Below are 14,555 nucleotides of genomic sequence, written 5' to 3' on the forward strand. Positions count from 1 at the left end.
GAGCACCACTACCTTCTAAATGCCAATTTTGCTGTGTGCTGGTGGCTCATGTTTGTAATTCTAGCTGCTCAGAAGGCTGAGATCCAAGGATCACTGTTTAAAGCCACCCTGGATAGGAATATCCACAAGACTCTTATTTCCAATTAACCAGCAAAAAGCCAGAAATGGAGCTGTGCCTCCAGGGTAGAGCACTAGCTTCGAGGGAAAATAACTATAAGGGACGATAGAACCCAGGACCTGAATTCCAGCCCCAGTAACTTCACACAAATGCACAGACCCAAACAAAACAACAAATTAAAAAACTGACAGTTTATCTAAAATTTAGCAGAACATAAGAATACAGAAAATAGTTGGGAGTACTTATTTCCATGCATAATTGATTATTTTTCTTCATTACCACTAAATAGGTATTAACTTTACAGTTTCAACACTTGCAATTTTAAAAAATAATCTCCACATGTTGCTTCAAAATTTTCCAACTTTCGGTCTTATTGTTTATAGATGTTATCAGCCAAAATACTGGCCTTTATTATAGACTGTATTTTCCCTACTCACTATGATTAGCTAGTCACTTCTAATCATCCATAAAAATAGCATTCAAAATGGGCACTGGGGACTCATGCTTGTAATCCTAGCTATTATACTGAGATACAAAGTTAGCCTGGGCAGAAAGGTTTTTGAGACTCCATATTCAAAATAACCAGCAAACAGCTTGGCTGGAGATCTGGCTCAAAGTTAACATTTGTCATGAACAAACAATCTGAACACTGAGTTCACGGCCCAGACCTAGGAAACAAAACAAAATATAACACACAAAAAATGACATTCCAATATTATCAGAAACAAAACATTAGGCTGAATGGAGAAAGAGTTGACTCAATTAAATATCTTCTCTGGTTTATACAAAACAAAAATCTCAAAGGAAAGTAATTTTTGTTGTTGCTGCTATTTTAGTAGTACCAGGGGTTGAACTCCGGACCTTGTACTTGCTAGGCAGGTGCTCTACCACTTGATTCATGCTCCCAGCCCTTTTTGCTTTAGCTTTTGTGGGAAAAGGGGTCCAGGGTTTTGGGGGCCAGTCTGGAAATGACAGGTGCACACCATCATGCCCAACTTATTGGCTGAAATGTTGTCTGGACTTTATGCCTGGACTAGCCTCAAACCACAATGTGGCTTTAAAAATTTTCCCTGTATTGAACTTTCCACCAAGAAAATATTACTTAGAGCCAGATGCTGGTGGTTTACACCTGCAATCCTAGTTACTCAGGAGGCTGAGATCTGAGGATCACCGTTCAAAGCCAGCCTGGGCAGAGAAGTCAGTGAGACTCTTATCTCCAATAAACCACTCAGAAAACTGGAAGTGGCTCTGTGGGTCAAGTGGTAGAGCACTAGCCTTGAGCTGAAGAGCTGAGGGAAGCACCCAGGCTCAGAGTTCAAGTCCCATGACCAACAACAAAAAAAAGAAAATATTATTTAGAATCAAATGCCTAAAATTCATCAGATGTGATGTACTGCCCATTTACCAAATTATTTCTTGAAAAATATTAAGGATAGGGGCTGGTAAGGTGGCTCAGTGGTAGAGTGCTTGCCTTGCAAGCATGAGGCCCTGGGTTGGATTCCTCAGCACCACATAAGCAAAAAGAAAAAAGCTGGAAGTGGTGCTGTGGCTCAAGTGGTAGAGCACTAGCCTTGAGCTGAAGAGCTGAGGGACAGCGCCCAGGCCCAGAGTTCAGGCCCCACAACCGGACCCAAAAAAATAAAAAATATTAAGGATAAAGATATGATGAGAATTCAAAATGTTAAACCACTAACTGGGTACTGTTGGCTCACATAGCTACTCAGGAAGCTTAGATCTGAGGATAGAGGATTTGAAGCCGTCCAAGGCAGACAAATTAGAGAAACTTTTATTTCCAATTAACCTGGGGGTGGGAGGGGAAGAAGCTAGAAGTAAAAATGTTACTCAAGTGGTAGAGCACTCAAGTAACCATGAGCAGAAAAGCTGAGCAAGAGCTTTGAGGCCTAGAATTCAAGTCCCAATACTGGCATCAATTCTCCTCCTCACTAAAAAAAAAAGAGTAACACTGTAATTAATTTTGTGATCTAAACCTAGGCCATTACAACAGTTTCCAAATCTCTAGTTGTGTCAAAAGTATATACAAGAACACACACACACACACACACAGACACATAAACAATTTAGCCTCTATCACTTTTTTGTTGTTTTTATGCCAATACCAGAGCGAACTTAGAGGGGTTTAGTACTGTCCCTTAGCTTTTTCACTCAAGGCTAGCACTCTACTACGTCTAGCCACAGCTCCATATCTGGCTTTTTTGCTGTTTTAATTGGAGATAAGAGCTAGCTTCAAACTGCAACTCTCAGATCTCAACCTCTTGAACAACTGCAATTAAAGGTATGGGCTCCCAGTGCCTAGCATTATCATTTTTGAGTAATAAATTAAATCAAGAATCCAAAAATAGGGCTGGGAAGGTGGCTCAGTGGTAGAGCGCTTGCCTTGCATGCCTGAGGCCCTGGGTTTGATCCCTCAGCACCACATAAGAAAAAAGCCGGAAGTGGCGCTGTGACTCAAATGGTAGAGCGCTAGCCTTGAGCTGAAGAGCTGAGGGACAGCGCCCAGGCCCAGAGTTCAGGCCCCACGACCGGACCCAAAAAAAAAAAAAAAAAATCCAAAAATAATAATTAAAAATTTAAGGCATAGAAAAATGACAAAATACTTAACTCTTGGTTATAGTCAGCAAGTAAATAAAGTAGCACTGATAATCTAAGGGGTAATTATTCACTCTCACTAATACATGCTTCTATGAAGACTTCAACAAAAATAACACTATCAAAGTTTTCTACATTTTGTTTTGAATTTCAGAAAACATTTAAAGTTACTTATGAACACCTAGAAACTACATAACATACCAAGGTTGTCTAGATTAACTTGGTAGAAGATGCTTCAGGAATTTAAAAATAGAGCAAATGAAAAGTAATTCCAGTAAATCTGTTAAATTATTTTAATAATCTCCCTGAATGTTTTCCTTTACAGTGCATTTAAAAAAATGGAATCTTATTATTCTCAAACTTACCTTTATATTCTGTACCCAATCTCAACATTAAACGCATAGGAAAAACTTTTGCCCAAGGAATTTCCAGTTTCTGGATAAGAATTCCACAAAGAAAAGGATTACTTGGTAATGGGAGATCATCAAGTTTCTGAAAAGTAGGTGTAATAAACAAGAATCCTCCATGATCCTTGCTATTGAGAAAACTCTCAGTAAAAGTAATATTGTCCAAGTTTTCTACATATTTTCCTAGAAACAAAATTGTTAATAAAAACATTAAAATTTGTTTTGTTATTGTTGACAAAACTTTTCAATTCTAAATGTCCAACCCAGAGTTTATTAAGACAAATAGAGAATGTTTTTCTCATTCCTACTTTTCCTTTTTCCATTTTCCCTTTTTGTTTGGTAGGGTAGTGAGAGGGGCAATAATGGGGTTGAACTCAAGATATCACATATGATAGGCAGGTGCTCTACCACTTAAGCCACATCTTGGATATTTTTTAGTTACTTTTTGCACAGTGTCTTGAATTTTTGTCCAGGGCCAGGCTAAGACCATAATCTTACTACCTAATGCTTCCTGAGTAGCTGGCATCACAGTATATACCATGCTAGGCTACTGATTGAGATAACGTTTCACTTTTTTTTGACACTGGTTGGCTTGGAATTATAATCATCCCAATCTCTCTTGAGTAGCTCGGACTATATTTGTGAACCAACATGACTAGTCTGCTTATTTCTAATCTTAGACAGTGTGGTGGCACATAACTATAATCTCAGCCTCTTAAAATGCAGAGAATAGGAAGATAATCAGTTTGATGCCAAAGCCAGCCCAAGCAGTAAAGTCCATGAGACTCTTATCTCCAATAAACCACTAGGAAACTGGAAGTGGCGCTGTTGGCTAAAGTGTTAGAGTGCTTGCCTTAAGCTGAAGAGTGCAGGGACAGCGCCCAAGCCAAGAGTTCAAGTTCCACAACCAACAATAAATAAAATAAAATCAATGAGACCTTATCTCAAAAAGCAATCTAGGAGTGGTGGCACTCCTGTAACTTGGGAGGCAGAGGTAGGAGCAATAAATATAGTCCAAGACTGGCCTCAGGTGAGCACTAAAGATGGGACTGAAGCAAAAAGGGTTGGGAGCATGACTCAAATGGTAAAGTACTTGCCTAGCAAGCATAAGGCTCTGAGTTCAAATCCAGTACTGCAAACTGGGGTCATCTATTCAATGCTATCTACTCATGGGAACTAGGAAAGATGAACAAAAATTTGAAAATATTTCTAACCATGGATATCATTACGTTTTTCTACCAAATTACATCCCCCAATGTGGTACAAATGGTAAGAAAGTATATAAATACATTTTAAAAATCAAGGAAGTAGACACATTTTCATTTTAAAAATTGAACCTCTATATACAGACACAAATCACTAATCAATTTAGTGCTAAGTTTAAGGAGATGAAAAATGATGATTAATTATCCTTAAATCTATCATTAAAAGGGGAGTGAAAATGATGATTAGGTTCTTTTAAGGAAATCAGCAATCCCTTTACAGCAATGAAGTAAGAAGACTGCAAATGAAGCAATCTTCCATATAATTTACACAAGCAAAAACATAAACTCCTTTAACTAGTTTATACATCTCCTATTCTGACAGTACTAATAAAATGTTATACCTTTTAGAGCATTTTTATACAAAGTGATGAACAGTTTGAAGATGTCCTTAGGAATTCTATCTTCATTTGGCAAGCATAACAACAGAATAAAAATTTCTGCCTGTCCCAAACCATGCAATCCATTGGTTGAGAAGTACCAATATTTTTCTGAAGAATCTTGAATGACAAAAGCATACAATCATAAATTAACTTCTATTAATCTAATAAGCTAAAACCTGTTTTTGCATGAAGTACAACTTTTGAATTTCTTATTTTCTTATTTTAATGTAAGAAAAGAAAAAGGATTATCTTAAATCAAAGAACAAATAATACTGAAGAGGTTTACTAATATTCTGAAATATAGTAAGTTAAGAATATGTTACTTTCAAAGAGAATAAGCTGACAAATATATTACTGAGTAATGAGGATTATTATTCAGGAATTTTTAAATTAGATCAATGTCATTTACTTTAAAACTTATTTCTTGCTACTAAATCATGCTTCCTGCTTATCTCATTTACCAAATGTCAACTTTTCTAAAAGCCACGAGTCCACTGTACAGAAGAATTAAAATATACTGTATTTATTAAAACAATGAACTTAACCTAGGATGAACAGAGGGATACTACAAAAATCTTTTTAAGCTTATACATCAATTATAAGTTTGTAAAATTTATTTAATCATACATGACTAAAGAACCAACATCAAATGCTGCTTATTTTTTTCACTGTTGCTATTCAAAATCTTACTTAAAGGACATAATTATTTCAGAAGTCTAGCTTAACAATTAAGCAAAAAAGATGAATATTTACTTACAAGATACTAATTTGACATTCACAAGTAGATTAGCATTTAGGATAAATGTAACAGGACGAAACCCTTCACCTTCAAGAAGCAAAATTATTTGTTCATGGGATGGGTGCTCTTGTATGACAGGCACTAAACAAAAGAGGTCACATATCAATCAGCACAAATATCTTCTTAAATATGCTTACAATGAAAAAATACAAATGTGCAAATTCACCAATAGCTTGATGAAACTGAAGAACAAAAATATATTCATAAAATCAATCGACATCCTGTCAACTATTTTATAGTCATCTTTACCTTTCTATCCAGGAAAGATATATTATAAATGCAACAAATCATTTGTATATATAGTTATTATAAATATATGTAGTAATATATATACATATAGTACATATGTATATATAGAATATGTACAAGTGCATTGATTAAACAGCTTACATGTAAAACTTTAGCATCTTCAAAATTTTAAAACAAGTATGTATGTCAAAAGTGCATTCTAGTTTGGGCATCATTCTAATTCTAGCTTCTAAAATTTACAAGTATGTGAAAATTTCTAGTTTACAAAGAGCAAATATGGATAACTTGGGGGTATACTGTTAGCTCTATGTTATAAATGCTTCTTGGTGCTATAGTGACACACAGTTAAAAAAATATATAGGAAATATACAAGGCATACAAAGAACACACTTCATATATTTCTGTCACTGTAACTGTTTATGAAAAGGACCCTACAGGGCTGGGAAGGTGGCTCAGTGGGAGAGTGCTTGCCTTGCACTGGGTTTGATTCCTCAGCATCACATAAGTAGAAAAAAAAAGCAGGAAGTGGCACTGTGGCTCAAGTTGTAGAGCTAGAGTGCTAGTCTTGAGCTGAAATGCTGAGGGACAGCACCCAGGACCAGAGTTCAGGCCCCACAACCAACAAAAAAAAAAAGAAAGAAAAGAAAAGGACCCTACAGACATCCCAAGAACAGGTATCTTAAGCTTCTTCTCCCTATATCATGTAGAGGACCAGCATTTCATGTTTCATGATACAACATAATGGCTGAGATGCCAAGTACCTATTCTAGGGTGCCACTCTGAGTTATGAGCTAGTCATATAATCTCTAACTTGGAAAGGACCTTAGAGATCATTTTGTTTATAAAGGAAACTAAGACCCAAGGAAATAAAATAAAGATGCTTTAAATCACATGTGAAATAAAGAGCAGATGAGGAACTAAAAATCCCTAGTTTTGTCATCTAATCTAATACTCTTATTCTTTTGGTACTATGATTCTTATTTTAAGTCGTAACACTAATATAATGGAATGCTACAAGTCTCTGAATTTCTTGACTATATTGTACTTTGACTAATTCTAATAAGGGATCCAGATGTGAAAAAACGAATCATAAAAGTTCAAGTCATTTAGGATTTACTTTCTGTAATAAGATTTTTGTAAACTAAAATCATCATTTCTTGTACATACAACAAAATTGTCTAGGTAAAAATTCATGAAATATAAATCAAATTCGCCAGCATATTCTTTTTATTTTTTTTTTTTTTTATTATTTTATTTTTTTATTGTAAAGCTACTATACAGAGGGTCACAGTTACATGAGTGAGGTTATGAGTACACTTCCTCTTGAACATTGTTACCCCCTCCATTGTCTTTTTAAAATTTTAAGTAACTGCTATCCTACCTTCTTCTTCTCCAGATGCTGCTAGAAGTGGAGGCAAACCATCTGCATCATCAGGTAGAAGACAAATCTTCTTGCAAACATATTTGTCAATACCACACAATAACCTATAATCTGACATAGTAGCAACAGGTAAATTGCTATTAACTATGATACCAGCTGAATTAGATGGCTCCTCAATTTCTGCAAAGACATCATCCTCTAGAGTAAAAGAAGCAGCATTCGGTAACCCCTCAGTTGCTGTGTTTATAAGCATTTTTTCTGAAGATGAGACATGAGAAATAGGATTCTGAATTATCTCATTTCTTGTACTATCTCCTATTTCATTGTTTCGTTTTCCCACTGTTGTAGAAAGAGTATGATCTCCTGTGTTTACAGTCTGTAAAATACAGAAAACAAATTAATCACTTCATATTATCTTTTCAACCACAAATGTTGATAGCTATAATCAAACTCCTTCTAGTAAGAATAAAAACCACAATGTATTCATAAATTTTTCTGAAATCAAAGTTCCCAAGAAACAATGCCATTGTACTTCTCTAAGTTCAGCGGCAGATGCCACTAAAGAGCATAAGGTTTTACTCTTACTGCATGCTTAGGTAGATATTAATGAGTCTAATATTATTGACTTGAAAAGTATTATTTAACATTATCGACTTTAGTATTATTGACTTAAAAGAGAAGTTGAGGATCCTGTACCATATTATACAGTAAGAAACTCAGCTCAACTCAGCCAGTCAAAAAAGCTCTGGAAGGGTAGGTGAAAAGGAAAGGAGGGAAGGAGGGGAGTGATTAGGAAGCAGAAGACAGATACATTCCATAATAGCAACCACCTAAAAAAACTACCCATCAAGACAGGTTTAATAAAGCCACCTTCCCATTTTTAATGCCAGCATGAAGACTTGAACTTAGGTCCTTGAGCTCAGCTATTTTGCTCACAGTAGGTATTCTATCACTTGAGTCATACCTCCATTTCTGGCTTTTTGCTGGCTAACTGAAGATAAGAGTCTCTTGGATTTGTCTGTCCAAAGGCTTCAAACCACAGATTCTTAGACCTCAGCCTCCTGAGGAGCTAGGGTAATAGGCATGAGCCACCAACGTCTGGCAAGCCCCCCTTTCTCTAAACTGTCTGGAATAATAGTGAGAACAATTCATGAAATCAAGTGATAATGTATTATCCTGTTTATAACTTTCATTTTGTTGAAATAATGATTAAGAATAGGTGATAGCTAAGGACATACTTTGGATAATTGGGCTTATTTGTAAATTTGAATTCAAGAACCCATACTTACAAATGGCATGTTATACATCTTCTGTTTAAACCTAGCACTTTTATGTAAATGCATAAATAATCACTACCAGAATCTTTCGAGAAGTTTTCAAAAACATTAATTCAATATTGATCTAAATTTAAAAAGTCTCAGTTACATTTCATTGTAGCAATATGTGGCCCACGGATCCCTGGCATTGCCAGGGAGTTGAGAATCCTAGGATTCTCTTCCATGAAATTAATGAACATAACATATCATAAAACACTATGGGCAGAAGTGATGTGAAATTGTGTACTGTTAATGCAAACATTTTTAAAAAATAGTAAAAATGTGAACTAATGTCACTCTTCTTACTAAAATACTTCTGTTTAAAAATATTTTTCCTGAAAATATTATTTCTATTAGAATAGTGAACTATTTTAAAATTTACTCTATTTTAATTTTAAATACAGAAATTAGTAATAAAAAACCCACACAACTTCTGTCTTTCAAGCCCTCCCTAACTTTAAACATGTAATAGGGACCCAAGACCAAAGAGTTTCACAGCCATTGCCTTAAATTCACACTAAAAAGAATAAAAATCTAAACTGCATAAAGACATAAATATACTACATAAATAAACTACAGAAATAAGGACATATCTCAGAGAGACTGTGGGCTCAGTTCCAGGCCATAGTTAATAAAGCAAATCATTTAAATTGCTTTTGGTTATCAGAAAATACAGAAGTTATGTTTATACTATATTGCAGTCTATTAAGCATGTAATAGTATTATATAAAAAAATATAGCTGGGTACCAGGGGCGCATGCTTGTAATCCTAACTACTCAGGAACCCGAGATCTAAGGATCGTGGTTCAAAGTTAGACTGGGCAGAAAAGTCCATGAGACTGTTACCTCCAATTAACTACCAAAAAAGCTAGAAGAGGAGCTGTGGCTCAACTGGTACATTGTTAACCTTGAGCAAAAGAGCTCAGGGTTAGCGCCCAAGCCCTGAGTTCAAGCCCCAAGACTGGCACAGCTTTTTAAAGTACACAGCTTCATTTAAAAATGCTTTTACTGCTAAAAAAAAAAAAAAAAATTTTTTTTTTTTGGGTCCAGTTGTGGGGCCTGAACTCTGGACCTGGGCGTTGTCCCTCAGCTCTTCAGCTCAAGGCTAGTGCTCTACCACTTGAGCCACAGCGCCACTTCCGGCTTTTTTCTTTTTGCTTATATGGTGCTGGGGAATCGAACCCAGGGCCTCTGGTATGCAAGGCAAACGCTCTACCACTGAGCCAACTTCCCAGCCTACTGCTAAAAATGTTTTACTGCGCTGTTGAAAAATAAGCCAAATAAGACTTGTTCTGTGAACAGTTTCCACAGACTTCAACTCATACATAATGCAGTGTCTGCAAAGCATAATGAAGGAAGCACAATAAAAGTAGGCACGCCTATACATTTCTCATTTCAGGAAACTCAAAAGCATTCAAAAGACAAGCACTCTAATAATTACATAAGGAATTACTTATAAAGTAACATTTTACTTAATTAATAAGTTACTTAAATTCTTTACCATGGGCACACCAGATAAGACAGGACTAAAATCTTCAGAACATCTTTTATTTCCAGATGATAATTTTGTTGTATCTGCAACTTCACCATTAGGCAATATGCCATCTGCAAACCAAACTCTCTTCTGTTCTTTGGAACATAGACCTAGAATCAGTTGAAATTCATTTTAGCTTAGCCAGTACCAAATGGGTCAGGAAATGTTTTCAAAACTTTTGCTATCCATTGGCAAGTCCCAAATTCTCAAGACTACCAATTCTCATGGTTTTTTGTAATTCATCTATGGTGAACAGAGTGTGTTTCCAGATATCATACAAATGAAGCCTAATAGGCCAAGTGCAGCCCTTGGTACTCTGAAGTGTTCAGAGAGATTACCCACGAAAGATACTAGGAAAGGTATAAAGCTGATATTATTGAGGCTGTACTGTGAATGTGGAAGGACTTTGCATTCCTCTATCAAAATACTGGGGACTACTACTTCAAAGGAGGAAAAATTACTTTGACTCATGACTTCAGAGGTTTCAGTCCAAGGCTGCTTGGCCCTGTGCCAAGGCAAGACATCATGGTGAGAAGGGTGTAGCAAAGCAAAGCTGCCCACCCTATAGCAGACAGGAAGCAGAGAAAGAAAGAGAAAAAGGAAGAGGAGGCAAGACTCTAGGGTTTACCTTCAGTGATCTACTTCATCAACAGGCCCTACTTCCTAGTTTCCACCAATTCTCTGCAATACCACTAAATTATAATCAAGTAATGGATTAACTCATTAATCCATTCATCAGGTCAGAGCCCTCAAGATCTAATAACTTACCCTCTTAGCACTACACAGGAGACCAAGCCTTTAAAACAAGTCTTTGATAGACATTTCACATCCTCTATAATAAGTGAAGGGTAAATAAAATTCAAGGACTGAAGCAGACATGAGAAGTGGCGATCAGAAATATAATGGATAAGTAAAGAAACATGCATAAAAAGACATAAAAATAAAATGTTTTATCAAAATACGAAACAGGCTGGGCATGGTGGCTCATACATATAATCCTAGCTACTCAAGAGGCTGCGATCAAGACTATTATGGGTTGAGTACAATTTGGGCAAGAAGTTTAAAGATCCACTAACCCTAGTGATGGGGGCTGCTGAGACTCTTGAGCATGCCCATTTTGATACTCTAGTTTTCAAGCATGCGTGTAGTAACCTATTTCCTGTATTAAATCCCTCTTGTTATTTAGTTTGATTTCTATTCCCTGTCTGGACTCTGATTATAATAGATAATTCTGTTTTAATAATTAATCTTTAAGACATGTTTTCTTCATTACCTTCAACATTTGGTTGTTTAAGTGCTGAAATTGGCAAAGTTGTAGGTGAAGGTATACTGGATGTTTGGGTCTCTTGAAGTGGCTGGATAGTGGCACATTCATCAGAATGATTAGATATAAGATTAGAACCAGTTGGACTCATCATCCTTTCAAATGCCTGAGCTATAAAGGGGAAAAATAGTATTAGGAGTCTTTTTTGGACTTCAAAGTAAATTATAGTAATTTCTTATTTTTTAGTTGTTAGAATAAATAAATAAGCCAATCCAGAAAAAAGTTGGCACTTCACAAAGATTCTGTCTGGCTCCTTCTTCTAGTTGGTAGCACTCCACTTTGATAACCTACCAATGAGTTTTTTCAATATTAATATTATATCTGGCATATGTTTGACATCTACTACAGAAAATAATCTTTTTTAAAATATGAAGGTCTTTATTTTTGCCCTTATACCTCAAAGGTTTACTTCCAACATGGTTCAAAATCATTTTTCTAAAGACATGAATCACTACCACTCCTCAGTGAAATTTAAATTGTTAAAATGGTTCAAAAGATCCCCACTTCTTCCACCTTCCTGCTTATCTGTCCAACCTTATTTCTCATTATACTCCCACTCACTTAAAACAATCCAGACACCTAGGCCTCCTGTACTTCAACAAGTTAATCCCACACTATCCTAGCTTAGGCTCTTGGCTATTTTTATTCCCTCTGCCTCTGTCCTTTTCTTAGACATGTACATAGCTCTGGTCTCTCCCTTCAAGTTTCTAATTTACATGTCATATTATCTTAGAAGTCTTATGGTGACCACCTTGTATGATGTCCATCTTATGATGAACATCTTGCCACTAATCTGTCATTATCTGCTCTATTGATACTTTTTAATGACATTTCAGAATATTATCACCATCTGAATCCTGTTTATTCTCTCCCCTATATTTGTTTTTTGTGTTGTTTTTTGTTGTTGTTGTTGTTGTTGGTTGTGAGGTCTGAACTCTGGGCCTGGGCGCTGTCCCTCAGCTCTTCAGCTCAAGGCTAGCACTCTACCACATGCACCACAGTGCCACTTCTGGCTTTTTCTGCTTATGTGGTACTGAGAATTGAAACCAGGGCCTCATGCATCCAAGGCAAGCACTCTACCACTGAGCCACTTTCCCAACCCTCTCCACTATATTTTTAAGTTCCATAAGAATAGGGCATCTAGTTTGTTCCCAATTTCAATACAAAATATTGTCTCAATATTCCTGAGTCTGCAATATAGAATAGCATTGAGTAATATAAAATAGAATAAAATTGCTGAATCATTTTCAATCAAAATATACATCAGCTCTGGTAGCTTTTCCTTCAGCATTTCTCCAAAGTGATCTGCTGTTGGCTACTGCTAAAATAATCTTTCTTAAATGCCAATGAATAACATCACTCAAAAAATGGCTTCCAACAACCAAGATATCTTCCTATTATCAAGTGAAACCCAACTGCTTACTCTTAGGGTTTTAAAGTAATTCTAACTTTCCAACTCTTCCTAACAGCATTCACATGCATAGTTTCCTAAAACTTATACATCATAGCACAACTTTTCCATTATTTACCATCTTTTTCTTCTTTCCTACAGTGAACATGCCTCCGAACTCTTGAATCTTTTTTTTTTTTGGGGGGGGGGGGTTCAGTCGTGGGGCCTGAACTCTGAGCCTGGGCTCTGTCCCTCAGCTCTTCAGCTCAAGGCTAGCGCTTTACCACTTGAGCCATAGCGCCACTTCCACTTTTTTCTTTTTGCTTATGTGGTGCTGAGGAATCGAACCCAGAGCCTCATGCATGCAAGGCAAGTGCTCTACCACTGAGCCACCTTCCTAGCCCCTCTTGAATCTTATTTAATAAAAATATTCACTCTTATTATTTCCAACCCTATAGCTGATGGCAAGATAACTTTTATTAATGCTTTCTTGTAATGTACAGCTTACAGCCCTATTGATAAAACTGTGTAAGATATAAAGAATAAGTAAAACAGAACTGAACAAACTCATTTCACAGTATATTCTCTGATAAACCAAAGTTTGAGTCTCTATTATTGAGTCTCTTATATCTATTGAGTCTCTTATATCTTCTCCTTTCATGGATTCTGTAGTCAGAATATGTCTTAGTCCTTATTCAAAAATCTGACCTGTGAACTCAGAGAACACTGCTGTGTTCTTTATAGCCCTGTTAACATTTTTTGAGTTTCAGAGTTAATTAAGTGAGAGCTTGCTCTAAAATTTCTGAATTGTAGCAAATTAATCTTGGCTAGCAGCACTAACAGTTGTCTTCTAGACTACTGCAACAGTGTAAGAGAAAACAAAACTATAAGGACTTTCACAAACAATAGTGGTTACTGAGAAAATATTTATACTCTGTTAAAAGAATGTATAGTCTATTATCTTCCAAAGAATAGATCAACAGCAGGGAGCAGGACAGCTTACCTCAGGCTAACAGACTCACATCAGAGCTTTTTGGAGAATTGCTGAAAAAAATTAATCTTCATTCAAAAGAGAAAAATAAATTATTATCAGGTATTTATTCTCCTGGTTAATAGGAAGCAGTGTCTGAGCTAGTGCACAGGTCTGGTCAAAGTGTTCCAAATAATCTTTGCTGAGAACTTGAACTGTCAAAAATTTTTAAGAATGCAAGAAGTACTCAAAAGAACAAGTATGTAGGGGGAACATACAACATAACACACTCACATAAAACCTGTAAGAACTCAAAGAAGACCACCAAAACTACTGCTAAAAATGAAAACTAGCTAGAAAGCCGGAGAACAATGGGAAGCACACATACACATAACACGCTAAAACTTAGGGAAAAAAAAGACTATAATGTACAAACAGCATGGCAGTCCTAAAAATTCATAAAGTCATATTACTACTTTATATCTTATTCTCAATTTAGGTTATTCTTGAAAGGTACAAATTATTATCTTGCCTTAAGACATTTATAGATAATATTATTTTTAAGTATGTATTTTATAAATTTGAGATTAAGATAATGAGGATGACAATGATGATGACAAAACCAATAGGCAGATGAAATGCAGCATTTAGGGACTTGGTACCTGTTAAAAGTTAATGAACTGCTACTCCAGAAACTGAATGATTCCTTTCCAGACTGGTAGTATTAATTGTGAGAGTGGAACAAAAAGAAGAGAAACCAAGCCTTGGGATGTCCCACCTAAGCCAGATAAGTCAACACTAGGTCCTTGCCGTAA

At 36.0% G+C, this 14,555-nt stretch overlaps 1 protein-coding gene across 1 annotated transcript in view; it reads right to left on the reverse strand.

The window, feature by feature from the left end:
• The window catches only part of Zfyve16 (zinc finger FYVE-type containing 16), a 40,528-nt gene that overhangs the window by 16,256 nt on the left and 9,717 nt on the right, over positions 1-14,555 (reverse strand). Inside the window, exons 5-10 of the mRNA XM_042690757.1 lie at positions 11,330-11,491; positions 10,024-10,166; positions 7,207-7,582; positions 5,535-5,657; positions 4,739-4,894; positions 3,091-3,315 (exon numbers count right to left, since the gene is read on the reverse strand). Coding sequence (XP_042546691.1) covers positions 3,091-3,315; positions 4,739-4,894; positions 5,535-5,657; positions 7,207-7,582; positions 10,024-10,166; positions 11,330-11,491 — 1,185 coding nt within the window. The remainder of the gene's footprint in view (positions 1-3,090; positions 3,316-4,738; positions 4,895-5,534; positions 5,658-7,206; positions 7,583-10,023; positions 10,167-11,329; positions 11,492-14,555) is intronic.

The sequence above is a fragment of the Dipodomys spectabilis genome, unplaced genomic scaffold (assembly GCF_019054845.1).
Source record: "Dipodomys spectabilis isolate Male_0828 unplaced genomic scaffold, ASM1905484v1 ptg000140l, whole genome shotgun sequence".
Lineage (NCBI taxonomy): Eukaryota > Metazoa > Chordata > Mammalia > Rodentia > Heteromyidae > Dipodomys > Dipodomys spectabilis.